Here is a 24,741-nt window from a genome sequence, read left to right as displayed (position 1 = left end):
TTACAGTATTAATTAAAATCTTTTATTTGGGATACAATAAACACTAGCAATAATTTACCTTTGACTAATATCTACCTTAGTTAATTCAATTACAACTTTAGTATTTCACTAGAGACTAAAGTAAATATAACAAGGACAAATTGATAATAATGTACCTTCTACTGATTGAAGAAATCTTGAATAATTTGTATAATTCTTGAATAAACCCCAGAAAATATAAATAATGTCTTTTACATTTCTGCATGTCTGGTAAGTTGAACTGCAAGATTATAAATGAAACAATAAAACAAAACAAACAGTTTCGCAAATATACTCGTATACTACCATTCGATAGTTCTAGTTCCTAACAGAAATTGTTAGAACTTAAGTTACATAACCCAGCTACTGAGCTGGAAATGTTATCCAAAGTCACCAACGTGTTGTAGAAATCTACATGCCTTTGCGTCCTGGTAGACAGTATCCTGTCGGGCAGTAGGGCGGCAACACGATCCGCATTATGATGTCGCAAGTCACAAAACCTCGGTTTGTCGCCGCACAGACGCGACGTGTTGCCTTGTCAGGTATTGCCAACTCAATGTCACTTTTTCATAAATCAGAACACAACTTCAAAATTTTTTATCTAATGTAAATGTCTAAGACTACTTCTAAAACAATATATCTACTATAAAATGACTAAGAAGAACCACGCAAGAGTTTAAATTCTAATGAAAACAGGCTTTAGAATAACAGTAATTATAAAGGGATGTGGAATTTTACAATCAACGACAAATAAACTTTTCCGATATATTTTTCCAATTTTAATGATCATTTCAATTTCTAAGGACAAATACTCTATTTTAAATATAACTAACTTCAGACTACTTTTCGATCACAAGTTTGAGATTAGAAAAGTATTTTTCAAGTTTATCTATGAAAGATAAACCAATCGCTCTTTGTACAAATTCCAATATCAAATTCACAGTATAAGTTATTGCATTTCAATTATGATCCAGTTTCCCCAGGACATATGAAAAACTGCATTGGCTTACATTCCGCGTTCGTTTGCGCAACATGCAAAGAGAAGGCGTGTAAAGTTAATGGAGGGGACTGCGTGCACTTTCTCGTGACTATGTCTTTGCTTTCGTTGGTGTTGTGGAGGTCCGTTATCTCATTTGGCAGGTGTAGGTATGCCGCCTTCGTATAGAGAAAGTGTTACGACGGTAATTGTATTCCATATTATGCAAACATTTTAATAATTTTGTAAGTACTCAGACTTTGTAACAAACTTTTCTATTATATATGTATCTATTTCTAAATTAAGATGCTTTGATTATATGTATCGTCAGAAAAACATACATAGAACTGTGTTCTTCTTAAACACACTTCATTTTCAGGTGATGACATACAAGTTGATTACTCATCAGAAGTTATTTATCACAGCATTGACTTTCATCTGAATAACATACATACAGGTTATTCCACCTTTCAAAACGTACAAAAAATGAACATTATTCTCTGAAATGCACATTATAATAGCATTCGTGATTTTCGCTAATGACTCTTTGATTGTAGTTTAGCCAAGTACCACGTCATCACATTGTTCATAGTGGGCTTGTCGGTCACCTTATGCTCATTTGTTAATAATAACAACATAACCTAGCTACAGCAGACGGATTGAACGATTTATAAGCTACATTGTTTTACAATAACTCAAGTTCAATGCTATTTTATTACGCACCTACGTGTTAAGTGTGCGTACATGACTGTGATTGTCAGAATTGATTATTATGTACTTTGTTACGTCAACGATATAAACAATGATTCGATGACGATTTTTATATTAATATTATCTATTATAGACAAAAAAAGAAAAATAAAGATATGAGAAACTAAACAGTTTAATTTTGTTAATATTGTCACTAACAGATATCAGATACTCGATAATCGATTATAACAACTATACATCGTTGTAATTAGTACCACTACATTAAATATTTATAAATTAAAAAAATATAATAAAATACGTAAGCCGCATAGTTAAAAAGACAGAATGTGTTTATACAATGTACCTAATATTTGTTAAACTAACTTTATATATTTTTATCATAGTAAAGAACTGAGTTCTTCGATGATCTCATCACTATTGACTGTAGAGGTACCTGTAGAACAGGCGGATTCAACGCATTAGCACAATCAAACAAAATGAACCATTTTTTGTAACTAAAAAAAAATGATCCTGACCTACAGAAATGTTTGCAAAAAATTCCACGTTCAACAGATATAAAAGAAGGTACCTAAATGCCTATCAACAAACGAGCGGGTTAAGATTGTTTAGTTTTCAACAAAAAAATATTTTTTATATAAAACATAGTTTTTCAAATTCGCAAATTGACCACCTATTATCATAATGACATTAACTTGATTGCCGGCAACGTATATGAAACGATTGTTACGTAAGCAACAAACATTGATAATTAATACGTTTTATAACTCCTAATCTCATTTTTATAACTTAACTACACAATTTAATTCATTTCAATCAAATGTGATATCGAAAATTTTATTTGCCTATATTATTTGTGAACATTATCTAGTAACTAATCCACAAAATTTAAAAATATTTATAGTACTTAGCAGACTTATATGACATATATTTTTTTCATTATAGTTTCCAGTTCTGATCCCAATCCGATCTCTTTTTAACTTTATAGAGAATGTAATTAGTAATAATTTAAAAATTGGGCGACAATCTAGAATTGAACATCCGTTCTCACATTCACCTCTTTAAGCTGCCAATTTCGACAAGTTCTACTCTATTATTTAAAAATGACCAATTAAACCTAAGACATTATCCTTGATCAGAAATATCTGATGATCTGCATAAAGTAGATTGGTTGTCAATTTACCGGCAGTGAGCCCATATTATTAACTCTGGAGTAGACTATACGTATTAATGTTAAATAGTGATTCTATCAAATACTTTGCTTACCACTAACTAAATTTACATTGATTTATAGTTTCCAAGTTCGGATTTGTCCCCAGATTTAAATAGAAATATTAGCTTGCCAAGTTTTACGAACTAAAGAATTATTCCATTATCTATTAATTTCTTAAATATTCTATGATTGTATACGATCTAATTTCCTAAAGACTTTCGCCATTTTGTGTCTTTGGGGGATAATATGTGTTTTGAATGTTACAGGGTGCATTGTGACAATTTTCCTGATTAGTAGATAATGAAGAATAATTTATTATATGTGGTGAAGAGTTAAAAAAAAACACCGCAGTTATTTTAGTATAAGATATAAAGGGAAAGTTTATTATTATATAACTACAAAAAAAGTTCAAAACAATACGAACTAACATTACTCATGAACACAAATGTTTCTATTGTGCGGATATCGTTTCCATGACCATCACAAGGTGATGAAGATCAATCAACAATGATTAATATGATTCATATTTATAAGTACGTATATACTTTTTATAATTTATAAATATTGAAGAAAATATTAGTACTGTGCTGCGTAGTCGGCAACAGCGGACAAGGTCGTTTTCAATGTTACCTCTTCTGTAGTATGTGCGTTCGCCAGTATGTACAGCTGTCGCACGCCGGCCGGCTCTTGTGTGTATGAAAATCATTTCATTATACAACAACCCTAGAACTGTCTCACCAATATTAGACTATTGGCATTCGTATCGTTATTAGTTGACGTCAGTCACACGGTACGAGCATTTGAAAATTCTTCCTCCTGAATTATATATAATCACTGCGAGTAACAGCGTGGTTCGTACCGGATTACGTCATCGCATTGGAGCAAATTACGTCAGGCCGCTATTTATGTGACGCTGTAGCGTAGCGGCACCGGCGACCGGCGAACATCCATCCCTATTATCGCGCAGCAACGAACAAGCAATGTCACCTCGCGGCCGCGGTCGTCGCTCGCGCCGATAACGACCTCATCACTGTCACTGGCTCAGGCCCACACCTTGTCCTAGACTTAGCCTTCGGCTAGAGATTCTATATAGATTTTTATAAAAATTTTAATATCGAATGTAAGCTCATATTAACCATAACTGTTATGTTTTATTATAGGAATACTTGTTTGAATGTATTTATATAGTGTGTATGTGACCTTATAAATTCACAATTTTAACTTTATACCTTTAACTATTTAGAAAAAAATCAATAACTCTTAATTAAAAAAGATGGAGCTAAGTAATAGTGCCAAAAGAGAAGCTTCTCGAGTGGAGAAAAAGTTCTAATAGAAAACTTAAGATAACAGAATTCGATATTCTGTACAAGAAATTTTGATAACTATGCTCTGTTTCTCACAAAATCAGTTACTTGAATAATTCCTAAACGCTATATTAAATTGAATAATAAACATGATAGAAGGTTGACGAAATGTGGGGTGAATATACCCTGTACCAAGGGTACGTCCGCACACAACCTTCTTATATTTACTTGTACAAACTTGTATTTCAGTATTTTTGTACAGTCATGTAAATAAGGGTATGAGAAGACAACTTTACAATATCGAATAGATCCCAATTAAAATAAATATAAATCCAAAAAACAAAGCAACATAAACCAGGATCGATTTTGTTTTTAACCTGTATACAAATTACCCTTTCAATACATATGTATGTAGAAAATAATAAATTTACATGATCTACAAAAGTTGATAAAAAAAAAAACAAGGTGTCGGCAACCTTCGCGGTCGGTCGGCGATCCTGCGCGGAGTCAATGCTCTAAAGTCAGGGCGACGCGCCACCCCGCGGCAAGGACGTCGAGCCCAGGGCGTCGCCGCCGGCCAGCCTCTCGGCCCTTCACATCAGCCCAATACCAAGTCTACCCAATTAGGGGTTAGTTTGTCTCGCATATCAATAAACTGTTTTGAGACAAAATCTTAAGCGCCTACATACATATTATCTTCTAACAAAAACCAAAAACGCCTCATCCATTTTCGTCATATTAATGAAACTTTTTAACGTCATTGGCAAATCTGTAATAATAAATTTTGAATTACGTATGTGTAATCCAAACAACGTTCATATTGTCACATGTCTTTTCATTCATTCGATTGTTTATTCTTGAATGTATGCTCGCATTACCTGCGTCATTGTAAGTTGGCATAGCTCAACATTCATCAGTGAAATTGAACTTTGATAAATCTACGTAATCAATTTCGATTAATGTATTAATAATATATTAAATATTTTCATAATCCGATCTATAAGATAAATTCTAATGAGTATAGGAGTTCAATACTAACCAGAATTTGATTTTTTTTTATGCAATTTAGAATGGCAAATAAGCTGACGACCTACCTGATGGAAAGTGGTAACCGTCGCCTATAGACATGAGCAGTATCATGACATAACAGAGAATACTGTTTCGCCCATAATACATCCCATGCGTTGCCATTCTTAATGACTCAGATGTTATTCCTTTGTACACTGTAAATTTACGCCATATCCCACCGTTCAAACCGCAACACAGCCATGCAAACACGCAATACACAAATATCCAAGCAATCGACTTTTGTACAAAGTCTCCCTCTGGTAAAGTTCATTTAAGAGTTTAGACATTGTATTTTTGCAAAATTTATAAGAATATTCGGTCATATTTTACAACAAATGTCCCTGACTAATTAATAATTATTCCAATATATAATTTAATTAAATTGTCTGCATAACGCTTTTTATTAGTCACTGTGTATCAATATAAAAGACAAAACTACACTGTGTCTTACCAGTGATATACGATTGCATTCATAGACAACATTATAAAACTTCTAGTATAAAAGTGATGTTACCCATGTGACATTAAACTAAACGTATATAGGTGCCTCACTTTGGTCACAGTATAAGAAAATAAACTTGTTTCAATACATGATTTTATTGGCACAGAGTTGAATGTATTACCTTCAGAAACTGTTATGGGGTAATGAGCCTGTTGGGGATCATTGCCTTGTCTACACAAGTGATGGAACTGAACTTAGTCTAACGTGAATTCGTCGGTCTCTTACATTCGAATAATCACAGGTTATATAACATCTGCCTCTCGACAACTTCGAGCCTCATATGAATTTCATCTCTAAACTTAATACAACAAAGATCAATAAATTGGTCTAGACTTATATAATACATATCTATAGATTGGAATGCCAGACACATTTTTTGTTTAGTGAAACATATACTATTATTTTCATAGTATGCATATACCTTTGACTTACTAATATTTACATACATGTACTTATACTTGGTCTAAGCCAGGCTATTGATTTTTCATGGAAAGCTAAAACCTCCGCTGAAATATCGATTCCTGCTTAGAAAGAGACAAATACGTAAATTGTAACGACCATGTCTGTAAACTGTGCTGTAGAATACTTGCTTACAAATTGCTGTAATAAGTGAAACGCTAGTACAGACGGGACACTCTAACGTTCCCATTCAGTATTTGATTAGAAGACGAACAATGGTGAACTAAGAAATGAATAAATTAAAAAAGAAAAACTAAAATGATTCAACATTGTATAATTTCTGTTATTTCTTTATAATAAACATTATATTCTCTTTTTTTAATGTCTTCATAAGTTTCACCAAACTTTTAATTTACTTTAAAGAACATTAGTAATTGTACTTTTGTTTTGCAGGTCACGTAAACGAGGTCCCAGTAGCTCATGCGACTTGGGCTACGGCGAGCGTGACGACCAGATGAACGAGTGCAACGCAGCTCTGGTGCTCATGTCGCTTAGCTGCTCGCCCAACTCGCCGCGCCCCAGTAAGTCACTCACGACTACTACGACATGGCGACGTCACCAATATAACACGATACATTATGACGCATTCCGCCGCGTCACACCTACCTGATTTAACAGAACCGCATCACTGCTGATTGATTGACTTTCAACTGTAAGACATCTATTACATCACGCATACCTTAGAGCATTTGACAGAAGAATCAATTCTCTCTCTTTTACCGAGGTACCTATAGTCTGTTGAATCGTCAAATTGTAGCATTTTTATCAGAGAAGACTCGAGACTAATCAAGAATAGCTCAGTGAAGGGAAAAAATCAATATATAGAAAGATAAATAAACGACAGCTCTCAGCAAATTTCTTGACTGAAATTTCCTGTGGTGTATAAATATGTGACTATTGTTTATAAAAGGTGTGTCGTTTCGTCTCCAGTCTCTGTCTTAAATGTTCTAAGCTACATGCAAACATAACCTGGTACACTGCTGAATGGTTATCATTTACGTAATAGCCACTTTCTGCTATCGTCTCATAAGCAAATTTGTGTCGACAACTGTACTTAGACATCGTCTTCATTCTATTTAAAACATCTAAACAATTATTCCTCTTACGTACATATTCCTGAAAAAGAGAAGATAGTTATATTCAGAGAATAAAGTATATGAATGTAAACGTGGCTAACGTCTAGACAGCTGTCTAGACGATGTCTAGACAGGTATTTGGTATAACGTCGGTTCTGTGATGAGTTTCAACCAAATGGTTTCTTCATGTTTAACTACACTTCATGTAGTTGAACTTATTTATTAATAACTATATTCAGACTCCCAGTCATACTTGAAAAACTTGCAAACTAAAGCAAAACAGTATTTAAAGAAATTAGTACCCGTATTGTTTTAATAAAATACAATAAACATAAAGTTTAAAACAAAGATGCATGTATATGGTACATATATGTAGCCGCTAATAATAAGGAACTTATGTATACCAAGCTGCATTATGCAATCTTCGTCCGCATGCCGGCACACCACACATAAAACTTTACGATTCATCTTCAGAGCTGTTCTAATGCGCGTACGCGTGTGTGCCGCTAGAAGCAGATAGCTGTTCTTGTCAGTGAAAGTGGCCAGCCATAATTTCGTTTCGTAATTTATCGTATTTACTTTAAAATACTGTTATCTTCATCATTGTATTATAACCTAATATAGGAATTTGTGGTATTTTTTTTTACCATAAAGCAATTTTAGCTTACCACCGTTACATTACGCTATTTATATGGATAGAGTAGTGATAGGCCAGTGAAATGACTTCGACTTCCATTCCAGGTGCTGCAGGTTCAAATGCCTGTCATCAAATCATTCAATTACTACGATCTTTCGATCCAAAATAATCAGTGCTGAGGCATTTATGATTATTAGAAGAGAAGCGATAGGCATGCCATCTATCGCACTGACGCCGTAAATACGAGTGACAAAACGTGGGTATTATGTGTGTTAACCCTTCAGAAAGATGGTTAATTTTCAAAAACGTCTGTCTTTTATACAGCGCTGATAGAATTCCTTGTTTATCTTTCATATTATACTGTATAAAGTATTTCTTTTATTTAGGCGCATGGGGTGGCCGCTCTTCAGTGTCGCCGGGTGCCAGCAGCAGCTCGGGTTCATCATGGCGCTCAGGCACACCCTCCCCACCGCCAGCTTCGTCCTCATTCAGCGACGAGGGCATCGCTTTAGATTATGATTTGCATCCTCGCAAAAAAAGGGTAAGTTTATAAATAATAGGCCTCTAGCATTATCGTTTTAAAATCGTGGCTCATGCACTAACGGTTCGTGCCACGCGCCTTCAAAATTACATACATTTGTCGTGTGGAACGTGCTCAGTCACCAGTACGAGCTTCAATTAGACCGTGACATACGAGGTCTGTCCGGAAAGTTCGTATAAAAGTGTTCGTGCGAGAAAGAGGAGTCGCTTTCATCAGTTCTGCGAAGCCAGGAGACTGGGCGCTAACGAAACCCCGTACCGCTGAAGACATACGTCGTAATCAAGTATTGCGTTGCGTTGCGTATCAAGGAGGACAGTAAGCGTGAGAGTTGACGGAAGTCCGCCTTCGGTTCGTTACACATTCGCTTCGCAATTATACACCGTTATATCTTACATTTTTATTTATTGATTTTGTTATTTAGCTTGTTGCTTTATAACTGAAATCACAGTATTCCAAATTAAAAATATTGCAAATAAATAAAGTTATTAGTCTATTTTCTTTACCTATGTTACATTATAAGAGAGTGGACCTGAAATAACTAAGTATGTCGCTCAATAATACTATACATATCTAAATCTATTTACAAATTCATTGTAAGCGATATTTGCAGTACCTACTTAATTACTATTGTCCAAGTGGCTAAATATTGATAAAAAAAATCTTATCTGCTGAAAGGCTTTATAATCCTTGAATACTTATTTATGACTCATAATACCTCCATACCTAAATGACGATTAGTTTGTTCATATCCTGTATGCATCATAACATTTCCTTTGTCGTTAATTTCCCAAAGAAACCTCGTTGTTCATGTTCATGTAAATCTACTTTCACCTACCGAGACACCCGTTTGCCGTCTTTAAATGCCATTGTATCACTGCTGCAGGGAACTATGCACTTCTGTTCCTAGTTTCATAAAATATTCACACGGTCCTTTAATATCGAACCTTACTGACTAGTATTAAAGTATCAGTTCTATTGTTTAGTGGAGATAAATAACATTTTATTCGTATGAGTTATAACTACAGTAAGGGATGAAAGTAGTTTTATAAAGATACTAATACCTGCGTGTGGTAAAACATTATTTATAATGAACAACGTTGTTTCAAGCTAGTATTTTATCAATTCTGTGCCTCTAGTGAGAAAGGGTTCAATTCAAAATGGTCACTTTTCAGGAGAGCCAAAAAACTATTTTAAATAAAGAAAAAAAATTCTGCTGCTTTTATGATTTGCTAATTGAACAAGTCAATGATTGCATTTATAGTAATTGTTTCTCCTCTTTCTTATGAAATTGTCGGTTTTTGTGTAAAACCTATAGTTTTAAAAATAATTCTATTATACCTAATCACACTTAACAAAAATATTAAAATTATCATTAGTGAAAATAGTTTTAAGTTGAATTAAAACTATTTTATTGAAATTTGAAGAAAAACAATGTTGTGTATTTTACGCTATAAAAAATAATCGCTATTAAATGATGTAAAAGGGTTCAAATCGCCGATTCATTTTACAAAAATAATTTTTGTAAAATATTGTAGTTTTATTTCTAATTATGACTTTTTTACCACAAATATTTTGTTAATTGTAGTTTTACATGTTTACTATCTCTATTGTTTTTAAAGATATCGTTACGATTCTTATACCATTCGAAAGAGAAAAAGTTGCTTATTTAAAGTAGCTACCTAAAAAGAAAAAGGCTATAATGAACAACGTTATACCCTTTCTCACTAGAGGTTTTATCAATTCATTAGACAAAGAACCAGTGACACATAATACTGTATAAATTTATCTTTCTACAATGTATGTGAGCAATTACTTTTGTACCTAATATTATTGTTATTTGTGACACGTGTTCGAGACAAGCGTCGATAGTCGCAGACTCATCGAGACTATCACAGCTCGTCTGACGTCTTTCTGCTTCTCTGTAACGTTTTCACTACTGACCTATTTGACTTCTGATACAGAGATAGGCAGTAGCTCAATAATGAACAACGACTATGCGTGTTAATCAAACATTTCAGGAAAATAAGTTCTGATGGAATAATTGATAATATATTTAAAACTAGCTAATAGATACTTTATTTTATGTTTAAAATTAAATTATGGTACTTTTATCTATTCAGTATTATTTATGATATGTATGAAGTTCCTGAAACAGTAATCATTGCCCTAATTTTAAACATTTTATAACATATTTTAACTATAATGTATTTAACAATTTAAGTTTTAACAATCTCCTTCCTTATTTATCAAGCATCAACGCACAAGAAAAAGTACCGTCCATACTTATATATTTTCACTTCTGTGAATTGGTTTAGATTAAACATAATATTTCAGTTCTTACACAGATACAATGTCGTTCTAATTAAAAACAAAAAACGAAGAATCACACGTAAAAGTTATGTTTCTTAATATAAAAAATAAAATTGAATCGATGTAAGTGATTATTGTTGTTTACAGTTTACATTAATTTTGAGTAAATTAAAAAAAAAACGAGGTAACTGTGCGTATTCGCTACAAGTAATTAACATTGCGTAATAGTTCAAATGGAATTCATGCGGACGAAGTTCGCGAGTAAAAAAAACTTTTGATTATAACCTTAACTTATATCATTAATGATACGATTTAGTATGTGATTTGTACAGTTTTTACTAATTGGCAGATCAATAAGGAAGTTATACTATTGGCTTTTATGTGAAGAGAGATCTGCCAAATCATAAAAATATCGTTAATAGACAGCTTTTTCTTAAATAACAGAAAATTTTTTGTTCTTAGGATTTTTTTTTTCTCTTAGCTTGACCACAGAAAAAATTACGATTTGTGATTCAATATAAATATTATAAAATATCTAACTGATTTTTATTAAACCAACCTGACACCTAACTGACATCTAATTAAAAACGACTTCTAGGCGGGTGACCTTCTACACCAATAGTTGAATATGGCATCTCTGTTACACATTTGTCGTTCTTATCGCGCTTTTGTGATAAAGTATAACGTTTAATTTCGCTTTTGTGTATTACTCTATAGTTACAATTATGCAATCATGTACTATACCACATAATACGTTTGCCAATATTACATACCAGTACCTAATGCTGATATAGAAATCTATTGTTTTTAAGAATATAAATGTAAATGACTATAACTTATATGCGGATGCATGTATGTATTTACATGTGATTTACGATCCATGTACGAGGTTCAGTGTGTCGTGCAATGTCAAGGCGCAGCACTGTGGTCGCTAGTTATGCAACTATGTACGTTGTAAAATTGTCATAAATACATTTTACGAGTATGTGAGCCAATGTAGCGGAATATTACACATACATAAAAATATAGTATTAATTTGTATACACTACTGTTTAACAAAGTATCCTCCGTATTATTATGGAATCCAACTACCCCTAACACACGTATTTTATTCTAATTACATATTTGATTTTAATTTCTTTTAATTATTTGACGAAAAATGTTTAGTTTTATTGATAGAATGGTCCCTTAAATGTATGCTAAAGTTTTCGATTTTATTATATTTTTATTAGCGATTTAAGCATGAATATAGCAAGCGAGACTGACTTCAAAGCCTGATGCCATCAGATTTATTAAAATCTAAAGCTACTACAACTGACCGAACGCCCATCCTAGGAAAAATCCCTACACTAATGCTAAATGCTAATCTCGTTGCAAAAAAAAAAAACAATATAAATAATGTCAATTTATTGTAAAACTTTATGTTTATGTTATGATACTTTATAACACTTTATGTTTACTGTAAATAATGTTTATAGTGAGTTGACTGCGCAATGGAAAAGTTCGCACGTGTAGCGAGTGTAACGCCTACACCACGCGACGCCAGGCCATGCGCAGAAAACAATTGAAGCCTTCGTGTTAATTTAACATGAGTATCTACATACCTCAATGACCATCACTATATTGCGTTTGTAATAAGATAATTGTTACAGTCACTCCCACTGTACAATCATATAAAAATATAGGTCAAGTGCAATTTAAAATGAAATATAGAGACGTATATGCGCACTGTTTTCCGAGCCTATCTGTAATAACCATTTTAAATCTAATATTCAAAAATATTTCAAGTTACCCAGTAAAACATAACTGGTAAACATGATAATTGACAACCGGAGCTCTACATGAGTACGTATTACGTATTTACATTTGTTTTTTTGTTGTTGTGACATTTTTGCTCTTAGTTACATTTTCAATGTCACACAGTCGTGTTCTCTAAGCTAGAGCTTTGTTTATTCTTTCTGAATCAACTTTAAAAAAAGTGGTTCTTGATTATATTGTATTTTTGTGTGTGTGTGTGTGTGTATGTGTGTGTGTGTTTCACAGTCGATACGGTGTTTATCCCATACTAATTTGTATTGAATGAAGTTGATTTTTTAATGAAACAAAATGTAAAATTATAGTTTTTCTGTTGTAAACCTTAGTGTTTCATAGATGCGGAAATTGCATGTAATGCGTAGTCGAGGACGCAGATGTCGCAATTCGCAACTGTATGGCGTACTTATTTACAATGTATACAATGATCGTGTGTTACATTGGCGTGCAATACGTTTCAGACCCACGCTTCCATGTAACCTTGTACAATTGTTGGCGGCCAACCGATCCTCGTGGGCGGACCAGTTTACAGCGCTCGTGTCACTATTACAATAAGTAATCTAGTTACGTAACGTCTATTTACATTCTGCTGTGAAATCATTGAAATTTTCATTGTTATATAAAAATGTTTGCAAGTACAAAAGTCATTACTATTATTTACTTTTGAAATGTACTATTTGTTTGTCTATTACAACAAACACAAAATGTTATATCAAGGAAGTTGTAAATAAGAAAAACATATGCACAAAAGGAGAGCTTACCTCTATAAGAGTTTCTTCCCGCATATTTGCAACTGATGAATTGTATTAGTTAATATATTAAACTATTTACTATACAAAACAAACGTTATATAATTAAATCAATAAAATAACTATATATATTTTGTTCAGTAGCTATTTTAATTGGATTACCTCCACACCCATTCTTGGGAATTGCGTTGCATACAGGTCGAGTCCTACGCAAACGTTGGCCAACGCTAGCCGGCTATTATTGATGCAACACGACACAATGGTATGCCCCAGACGCGGTGTCGCCGAACTAAATTATCACATAAAGTTGCCAACGATTCTATTATCGCTTATTAACGAATGCCACTGCGAAATTTATATTTAGTGATAATTTCTTATGACGTACCACAAAATGCTTCCTTTTTGCTCAGATAAAGAGTTCTAATCTGATACAAGAAACCCAACAGGGTAACAAAAACTATTTACCTGCTAGCTCTGTTATTTGTCATTTGTTATTCATTAATCACTTAGTTGTCAACAGGTAACATATGTAATCGGTAATTGAATTCTTTGTTAACAGTCGTACAATTATGTCACTGTATATATGTTAGTTTACATATCTCTGTTACTTTAACAGTTTTATTGTATGATTTAACTTTTGCTAATAAGTTACAATATTGTTGATCGCGAACTGAGCAAGCCGGTCGATAGTGAGGGTCGGGAACTTGTCCGATGGTCCTCTGAGGTCGGTGACCTGGCCACATGTGATCCGTACGGAACCAGTTCTTGTGCACTATTTATATAATAACCGCTTACCATAATAGTGTCCGGAAAAAGCAAAAAATTATTCCACCTTTACCACTATTAAGATAAGTATGATTATGAGGAAAATTTTGAATATATAAGAAATATGCACCGTTTTTGAAACAATGACGTATTTTATTTATTTGTAGTTGGATTTAAAAACAAACGTCATAGATAGTGGAAATAAACATACATACACGCAATCATATAAAGTAGTCATAATAGCTTAAATTCGCAAGGAGTTGCTTTGTCAGAATGGATATTGAAATACCTGCAAATAGATTGTTCAATAGATAACAACTGTTATCAACTTTCTAGATATTCGTCGACATTATCACGAGAAATGCTTGTATTTTGTAATACTGGAATCAATAAAGTAAACTCTGTATGCACTTCACGTGATGAAACGGTTTCGTTACACTTGTATATTGTCAGTATTTACATAATAATTGTTCGTTAGCAACACGTACTCACTAGGTAGGATGCAAAATCTGTTGTTACTGAGTGTAGGAGTCTGACGTCAGCGAATAAACCTTGAGCAAGGACACAGCTATTAGAGCGAAGCAAGGTCTTGCCAGCTTTCTGCATGCAATTCAATCATTATAACTTATATTGTAGGTTTATCCAGCTTTTGTAGAGCAACATTGGAACTCAATATTAAAGTAGTGTTGGTACATGTTGCATGTTTGTTTAATTAATAATGACAATAGATGGTAAAGTAGTAAGTTGGGTTTACTAATTCCCATGGGGTCCTTTGTTCTAACGGAAAAGTGCGCAGTAGTAATGGCAACTTGTAGCCATGATGTGAGCCTACTGCAGTGCTGTACATTGCTTGCTTCATTATACATTTCCGAGAACAGTTGCTGGGGGGACTTTACAACTTGCAACTGTTATTACTGACCACAGACTACATTCTCTCATAGATAACTAAAACGCAAGTAACAAATATTTACAGAGGTCCTATCGACTTCATCATTGCTAATCATATTATATCGTCTATCATAATGTGTTATAAACGAAATTTATATTCCTCATATACTACTCATTATACATCCTCATACCTCAGAAGAATTACTAATTACCTACTTTCATATTATGTATCATGTAATTATTAGTCATTACAAACGTAAAATGGATTCAGGAATTATTATCAATATTTTCAGTATACAAAATTTTCTCAAATAATGAAATTAAATTAAAAATAAAAAAAAATCTTAACAATTTCAAAACTATTCAGGTTAAAATAAACGTGTTCTGTTATCGATGCAATTATTATTACTCTATCAACTATCTGTGTAATTATATTCTCTCGCTCGCATTAGACTTGTTTATACACGGCAGTGGAAATTATGTTTACTTGATAGCATAGTTAAGTAATAAACAAACGATAGATAAATACGTACATAACATTTCTGGAAACTTATCTATGTGGTCAGATGTAATAACGGGGCGTCAATTGACATTAGACATGACCATAAACCAATGTGATATGTGTAAACAATGGAACGTACTTATTATTAATAAAAAAAAATGCAAAAATACAGGTGAATTTAAAACCTGCTTTTATTTTGGCAAACAATTTAAAATAGATACACTTGCCTGTTAACTAGGTTTAGTCGAGCTGAACTGACTAAAATCTGGTGATGTAAATAGACTCCAGTTGTAAAATTAAACAATACGTTGCATCATGCGCACACTTACATAAGCTAAATATTATTCCTAAATAAAATAAAATTTGTGTTTTTACGAAAGTATGTTTACGAGTAAGAAAAAATTTTTTTTATACCACTGAGGTGGCAAACAAGCATACGGCCCACCTGATGGTAAGCGGTTACCGTAGCCTATGAACGCCTGCAATACCAGAGGCATTACGCGCTCGTTGCCGACCCTAAAGAAACCTCTTTACTTAAATATTAAACCTTTTGAGTACTTGTAAATTACTAGTTTCGAGTATTCATCTTAAAATTATTTTCTACTGATTAGGATATTATATAATATGTGAAACCAGATTACGAACATCTGGGTTCGCATTCAAAGCCAAGGTAATAGAAAAAGATCCTAAATTCGGATTGTATACGAATTGAATCCGAAGAATCCACTACAACAGGATGGTAACAACAGCACTTTCATTATGGCTAAGGAATCCTTTATTTTAAAGAGACAATGAACATTGAACCTCTCAAGCATCCAAACATAGATTTGTCTATGACCTGCAATACGTCTACCATTATAATCATTCTTTATTTGTAAATTCTAGCTTTAATTTTAAACAGTACAATAAAATATTAAATTTATTATACTGTTATTTATTAAAACAGGAAACAGTTTAAAAGTTGAAAAATCATCGACCATATTCGGAAATAACACGGACACTACAAATTTACAATTTATTAACTAAAAAAAAAATCAAAAACAAAAGAAAAAAAAACTAAACTAAAAAAAATCCACTCAAGTTCGTCAAATCAACATTCAAATCATTTTATGTCATATTTTGCAAATATAACAGATACAGATTAATATAATCTACATCTACTAAAAAAAAAGTTCCACGCAAAAAGTGACAATAAAATAGGTTGATTACATATGGGATAAAACATCTTTATAAGTGAAACAGTTGTATTGTATTATAGATTGTTATTTAACAGGTGTTTACAATTATAAAGATGAAATTCAAAATCCACCAAGTGCCAACAATCTCTAGCCATCAACCGAATATTGGGAAACCCTCCAGAAACGGGAGATAACCAGTTCGGAGCGGGCGAAACCGCGGCAACAACTAATAATAAACGGCGAATATTCACTACGTAACGATCGCAACTAACCTTGTAACTTTTTGTTGAATAGTCGACACGTGGAAATGGTAGTATCGAGTAGGGTTGCCATTAAAATTAATGTTTAAAACAACCGGTGAGTTGATAAGGAAACCAAGTTTGGACCGCGTATGACTTACCTTAACATATTGACGTTGAAATCAGCACGAGTTACGTATTTATCGGTAGGCACACGTGTAACCTCGGACTGGCAGCAAATCGCTATATCGATTCAAGCAAAGCAGAAAGCTACCTTGATAATGCGTGATAAAGGAACTAGTATATTATGTAATTTGTAACTCTACGTCATTTCGTGAATTAAAACGATTTATTAGCGATAGAGATTTTTAAGTACAAGAGTCTCTATCATTAAAAAGCAACATTTACTCGGAGTGAATCACTATTCAATACTTATTTCAGTGCATGTTAAGTTATTATAGTTGTAATAAAAGAGAGTTTTCTGTATAGTGTATTAAGATTATTAAGTAGAAGAATATCTATCATTGAAAAGCAACGTTTACTCGGAGTGAATCATAATTCAATACTTAGTTCAGTGCATGTTATTATATTAGCATTATAGTTATATATAATAAAAAAGAGTTTTCTGTATAGTGTATTAAAAGATTAGACATGGCAACAGAATAATGATCATTACAAAAAATCACGTATTTGTTTTATGGTACTTATCCTACTGTAAATTATATTAAGGCATTTTAGTAAATATATATATATATATATATATATATATATATATATATATATATATATATATATATATATATATATATATATAATAACGAATCGTATCTTCAGATCTTATATCAAACTGGAAAATAAGAATTTAATTTTAATAAACATTGTATTTGTTAAAAATACATTATTATTGCTAAACACTCGTAACACGTCTCCTTATATTGATGATTTAGAATATCCAATCTTTGTAAGAGATTAGCGCCTTGAAAAATAGGAGGTTCTTAATTCACTTATATTTTTTTTATGTCGATTAAGCGAAATTTTTGATAATTCTGAGCCGTTTTTAATAATTGTTTTTGCAATAAATATAGTTTACTACCTGTTTGGTCACATAGCAATTTTGTCACGACTGATGACTGTTTTTTTTTTATGAAACATATCTTTAAATTATCGTAATAAAAATCTTAATAAACAGACTTTAGTAAATTATTTACATATCATTTACTTACAATTCAAATGTCAATGTACGGGTCGATGTGTCCGGGAAATAAACATACCATGACATCAAGGGTGACCCGTGTTGGCATTTCATACTATGTACAGGTAGATCTATAATTAATATCTTAAAATCCGTCATCGGACAATTAAGCAACATATAAGGATTACCTTAAATTATAAGTCATAAGTTTGAGTCTTGTATAGAAAAAAATACACAGATTAAGAACTGTACTAACTCAATGATACAGTAAGTCAAAAATATAAACTTACGAAACTTTTCAAAAAGAAGGAGGTTGTCAATTCGGATATAATTGTTTACATTTGTTGCCTTGTAACTCCATCAGTTATAAACCTATTTGGAAAGTTATTTTTTTATCTGAAAGGACATACAGACCATTCGCACGGAAATTTTATAAAAATCGGTTCAGTAGTTTAGTTTTGAAATCAAAATAACTAGTTGTGCCCCAACTAAAATCGGTTTTTTTTTTGTTTTTTGGAACACAATCTTAAATTATTCACTATCAAGGTCGCATGGTTTAGCTAGTGATTCTTTTAACCAATCTAGTTTATACTGTTGTTGATTGAATTTGTGTTACGAGCTCTATAAACGTCGTAACAGTACATAAATGAAGGCCGTACTCAACACTTTATAAAAAACTGGTCAAGAGTGAATTGAACTCACTCGCTAAGGGTTCCATATATAAAATGTTTTCACAAAAGATTTTGTTTTCTTTGGATAAAATATTTGAATTTATTGTAGGTATACACGCTGCTGCTGCAAAATACAACAAAACACCAAGAGAAATAAAGCTACACTACAATGATGAAAAAGGTGTTAAAAAGTTGCAATTACCATAAAATTATACTCATACAGAACACAAATCAATCCATACCATGCACAATAAAAAAAATATAAAATATACTATTAGAATATTTACATTTCCGTACTCGTAGGGCAGCATATAAAATTTAAACATATGTAGTTAACAATATATGATATAAAATTATTGTATTTATATATTTTTTGTAGTCGCGCCATAAGGATTCTTTTATACCTTTTTAGTACGGAACCCTAATAATGTGTTCATTCTGATATGATTGTGTTAATAGAACTAGTATTGTTTTACTTTATACAATCATTGTATAAAAAACTTAAAAATAATATTACATAACTGGTTATGAAATGGATTTTTTTTAATTTCATTATTCCCATTTAATTATATAATTAATCATGTTCAGATAGTTCGGAACAAAATGCCTTTAGTTAAATTGATTTCATGGTTTTCTAATACAATCACTGGAACCGAAAGTGAAGCAATGAAACCATATCTATAGTTTTATTGTCGCCGGTAACAAATCTGGTATATAATAATATGTATAAGAATTTATACATGAAAGTTATAAAAGACAATTAGGCAAATAGTAATTAATAGTAATTAACCCGAATAGCTACCGTAAATAGCTACGTAACTTCGTAAAACAACTTGCCTCGACAGTTAGACGATAAGTGTAAATTTTGCTTATTTATTACATTCTTCTTCGTTTCTTGTGCCATCTATTTTCAGTCGGATGATGGGATCTCCTCGAGCCAAGTTTGCTCTATGTTTCCAAATTACTTGGAACTGTTTCAGTTTAACACGTTTCCAGAAACTTTCGTATAATTTTTTTTTTTATATATTATATAGTGATATAATATTATGTATGATGATCATAATTTAAATACACTTTCGAAATAAGTATATGTACTTACAAAATTGGTATTGATTGCAAAAATATTCATGTGTTTAATTAATATTTAAAGTAATATACTATAATAGTTAATTATTCCATATAAAGAAAAAAATCTGCTTTTAACTTAGTAGCAAATCTTAAAAAACCTGTTGTTAACAAGACTTGTTCACTCGAATTCCGATCACAAGCAAATTGAATCTAGCAGTATTTCCTTTCGTCAACACTTATAGTGAGTAGGTAGTAATAACGTGATTACACGTGACTTTACAACCTCTAAATACGACGTACTCTACTCAGATACACGATAGCGAAGGCCACTTTATCGCTTGCCGTTGATAAAATACGCCAATTGTTATCTACAGAGGCAGCGAGGTGACTTCCGCGTACTCACGGCCGCTGTAATGTATAATTACAAACTTAATTGCAAACGTCACTTGTGGTAGCAACAGGAAAATTCTATGCCCATCTCTTGTCGTTATTTGAATAATGTTTTACTAATTACAAGGAAAGTATTGAATATTTACTTTTTATTACTGTGATTATTCAAACCGACGTCAGTCATAAACACACTTATTTTTTATATTGGTTTATCAGGGAAATTATTATATAAGCCCATTTAATAATTTCCTATTTATATAATTTGACAATCTGGTTAATAAGCAATTCATCAAATTACTGACTGTTTTTATTTTCAACATTGAAATCTATGGAAATATTACGTGCAATCGATGATATTAGGTAACATTGAACTGATAAAAATATATTTATTTCATACGATTAAACTACCAGTTCCGTGCTCTATCTGAAATGTATGCAGTGTAAATAAATGATAAATTTGTGATATCGACGCGCAGCAGATTTTGAAAACGCATGTACTATCACCTCACGTGAACGGAGAGGGTAGCGCGTGCGCAACGTGACGTGACCGCTATCGCGAACTGTTTGTTTAGCCTCTAACAGCCTTGGCAATTAATTAAGTACGTGTCTATTAGAAACATAAAATAAACGGAAATTTACTATCTAAAAAAGAAACTTGTCAATTTATCATGCTTAATATTATGATTATGAAAGTATGTAAAGATATTTAGATGTTTATAACTTAATCAAGCTTAAACAATTTAACGAAATTTAATACGCAGATCAACACCATATTCTAATTTAATACAAGTCCGAGAGTCTTTTGTATACAAATTATAGTCCATTAAATAGTAAAAACCTGAAAATCTTCAATGAATTCTTTTAAATCAACGGTAATTTGTGCCGAGGTCATGCGATATCGAACTCGTATGCCTTGTTAAAAGTGTAGAAATAATACAAATTAGTCACTCCTCATTCATTATTGTTCCTGATCACTGAAAGTATTGGTATCATGTTTATTGTATCAGATATTAGCTTAGGATATTAGATAATCTATTTCGATGTTTATGCTTTAAACACATATCAAACAAAAATACAGACGAGCGCGTCTTTAAAAATATCTAATAGTATTACTACTATTAGATACTATTAGGTATTTATATACTATTAAATATTACGTACAGATATGTCACGCGAAATATTTTAGCTTCCTAGCAATAATGAACTTCGCACGAGCATCAGTTTGATCTGAAGTAGTTATTTACATAAATACTCTTGTATTTTGTAGCGAGCAGATACTGTTAACAATCAATGTACACAACAGATAAATGGGTACTAGTTTTGACGCAAATATTCAAGGTTTATGTTGTAAGCAGTTATTGCTACGACCGAATATAAAGATGTGGCCTTCACGATCTATATATATAACGCGGAAGACAGCGGCACTTAGCTGCCGTTCGCTAACACTAACAGTTATATTATTATAATATGTACATCCAGTTGAAATGGTGCCCGCTACATAGGTGGATGCCGGTCAACAGGTCTAGTCTGGCAAGTGGTCGCCAAGTCAACCCACCACTGGCACGCGGTAGCGGCATTCACACCTAGGGTTGTCATACATAAAACATAATTTTATAATATGTTACATTCTTGCTGTCTAGAATAAAAACAATTTAATAAATTACATTATATACTATGCGCATGACCGAAATATAAAATACCCTACGTTCTCCATGTCAAATAGCTATTACATAATTTGCTAAATCTTGATGATAGCTTAAGTCGCTAAGGCGTAAGAGACGTGAAATAAACAACTTCACTTTCACATTTAAAATATTAAGAATAACATAAATATGCTACTATTATATATTCAATATATACAAATACATTAAGCGAATAATCACTTAGCAAACAGTATTAAAAGACGCGTGCCATTGACATTTATTTATTTTTTTAATTAAATGAAACATTTTTTTCTCTAAGATAGTAACCCTAATTGCTCCACGTATCATACGCATGATCATTTTCTTGATTAGTGATTACATATTGTACTATGACCTCTATCCGTTATCCTATATCAATAAATATATTATAGCATTTAATGCGTAATTTCAAAATGTTTAAAAGTAATTTTTTCTCTAATTATAAAAATACAAGTGTCAATGATGTCAAAATATAGAAGCCAATTAAAAAAAAATATATTCAATTAATAATGTCAAGATTCAACTCTACCAAACACCGTAAAGAATGTAGTGGATTATTGTAATACAAATTGTTAACGAGCGTGATAGCTCAAATAAAGAAAAACAATAGTTCATCGTTTCGTAACAATAGACACATAATCAACATACAATTAAATACAATAGTAGCGTAACTTGCGGTAAAATAGGTATATTATAATACGCTAATTCATAGCATTGGGCATCCGGCGTTCAGGCCCATGAGCCGTGGCCGTCGAGGCCGACCCCACAATATCATGCGCGCACGCACCATACGTCACCACCGCTTTGTCAACCAATTACTCTTCAATTTAGAACGTATTACATAATCACTTTTATAATATCCGATAACGGTCATGCTCATTGACATGATCAACTAGCAACATTGATACATTACGATGTATTATTAAACTCGTTGGTAATAAAGTTTATAACATTCAGGTAATGGGCATGTTAATTTGCTAAAAGACATATAGAGGTTTCTTGAGGATTGTCAATTTGTATGTAATTTCTATGACATAATCTCTTAACAGTAAATGGATAGTATGTTTGTGAAAAGTAATCGGAATTCATAATGGCCAGCAAATTCTACGCTAGCAGCTATCTGGCAATGAAACGGGCACAAATGGTACGCGTGTGGTGTACAGACTGCGATTACAGTATCAAAGTGGGTCGCTGATGTAGGCCAAACACACGCTTGCATTTGGCTCATCCAAATTTAATGTTCTTATTATAATATCTAGTATAATACAACGTTAAAGTTGTATCTACATATTTGCTTATCTTTAAAATTGAAGATTCTTGTTTAAAAGATTTGTGGACCAACAAACTATGAATTCTTCCGTATGAGATGACACTGTAGGGCAATATATCACCATTCCTAGATTATCGTAAGAGGCGACTAAAGGAACAAACCATAATACACTATTACACCAAAGAAAAAATACTATAGCATTTGTATGTGCTTGATATATATGTATATATACCAAGCCTCCTAGCCATTGTGAGAATAATAATCTAATATCCGATGAGAACCGTACGCCATATTTTTGCCTATTTTGAGCCTGGTTTTTCTTTTAATTCATTTTACGTAGACATTATGTAAAGTGAGAACAGCGATTTTTTCGTATCCATAATAATCCAAAATTTCTATTTTTAAATTATATCTCCAGTATTATCACCACGAAATGAACAACTGGAACAGTACACTATGACTGGACTACCAACCAGCACCGGCTCACAAGTACATTGTGATCGCGTTGTGCAACAACGAAATAGGTCACACCTATCCATAAGCGTTCTACATTCAACGATTGCATTAGGGATCAACTTTTTTGTGTTAGCACAATGTAATAGATAAAACACAAGGTGTATAATCATGTGTAACGGTTATAACACATTTTAAAAAGGCAAAAATGATAAAATCTAGTGTACTTTACTAGGTACGGAACTAAACAGCTTACATCAAAAGATGAGAACAGATTTTTAAACATTTATTAGTGTATAAATCATATCCACATGACTTCTAGCTCTAATATAAATTCTATATTTCAACGTATTAGGAACAGGTTATCAATTTCAAAATAAATATTTAAGAATTATTTGGTCTTGTCCAATATATCAGTATTAACTGGCTCTAATTATACCTGAAAACCTTAATCGGACAAACAATTTAAGAAATTTTATTGTTATTTATATAAATTAGCTACTAGATCAGTCCATCTGTACTTAAATGATAGAGCTCTTATCAACTGCACAATAATTAATTTTCATTTACATAGATTTTGTGAATTGTTACTCGCTAATATAAAACTCCCCTTGGTATCAACATAATCATAACATCCCATTCATGGGCACTATTTCCAGTAGTTAGATACCAAGTTCGTCATGCGTTTGATTTTAATTAGAGCTTTCCTTGTGTATTACCTATTGTGCTTTTTCCCCTCCGTAGGTACTACTCTGTATAATAATCTATGATTCCCCTAGTATCCTCTTACGACATTTTGAAATTAAAAGAGTGGTGACACAATTTACTAGAGCTGGAGCGGTGAGCAGCGATCTTTGTTTTAATCTATCATCACAATGACCTTATTTTATAATAATGCAATAAATTATTACAAATATAAGAAAGTGTAATTCATATTAAAATTTAAAATATTTCGAAGTCAATTGAAATATCTACCATATAATTTATTAACCCCGAATTGTTAAAATTGTGGTTAGCCTCTGCTTGCTATTAACCGATTTAATTTTATTTAAAACAGTGAACTCATTGAC

At 32.2% G+C, this 24,741-nt stretch overlaps 1 protein-coding gene across 1 annotated transcript in view; it reads left to right on the top strand.

Moving 5' to 3' along the window:
• The window catches only part of LOC113522930 (zinc finger protein 395), a 69,624-nt gene that overhangs the window by 22,888 nt on the left and 21,995 nt on the right, over positions 1 to 24,741 (top strand). The window contains exons 3-4 of the mRNA XM_026908776.3: positions 6,642 to 6,769; positions 8,348 to 8,502. Of these exons, the coding sequence (XP_026764577.1) occupies positions 6,642 to 6,769; positions 8,348 to 8,502 (283 nt within the window). The remainder of the gene's footprint in view (positions 1 to 6,641; positions 6,770 to 8,347; positions 8,503 to 24,741) is intronic.

Source organism: Galleria mellonella, unplaced genomic scaffold (assembly GCF_026898425.1).
Source record: "Galleria mellonella isolate WM207_F2 unplaced genomic scaffold, CSIRO_AGI_GalMel_v1 utg38, whole genome shotgun sequence".
In the NCBI taxonomy this organism is placed as follows: Eukaryota; Metazoa; Arthropoda; class Insecta; order Lepidoptera; family Pyralidae; genus Galleria; species Galleria mellonella.
This window is presented reverse-complemented; position numbering and strand designations above follow the sequence as displayed.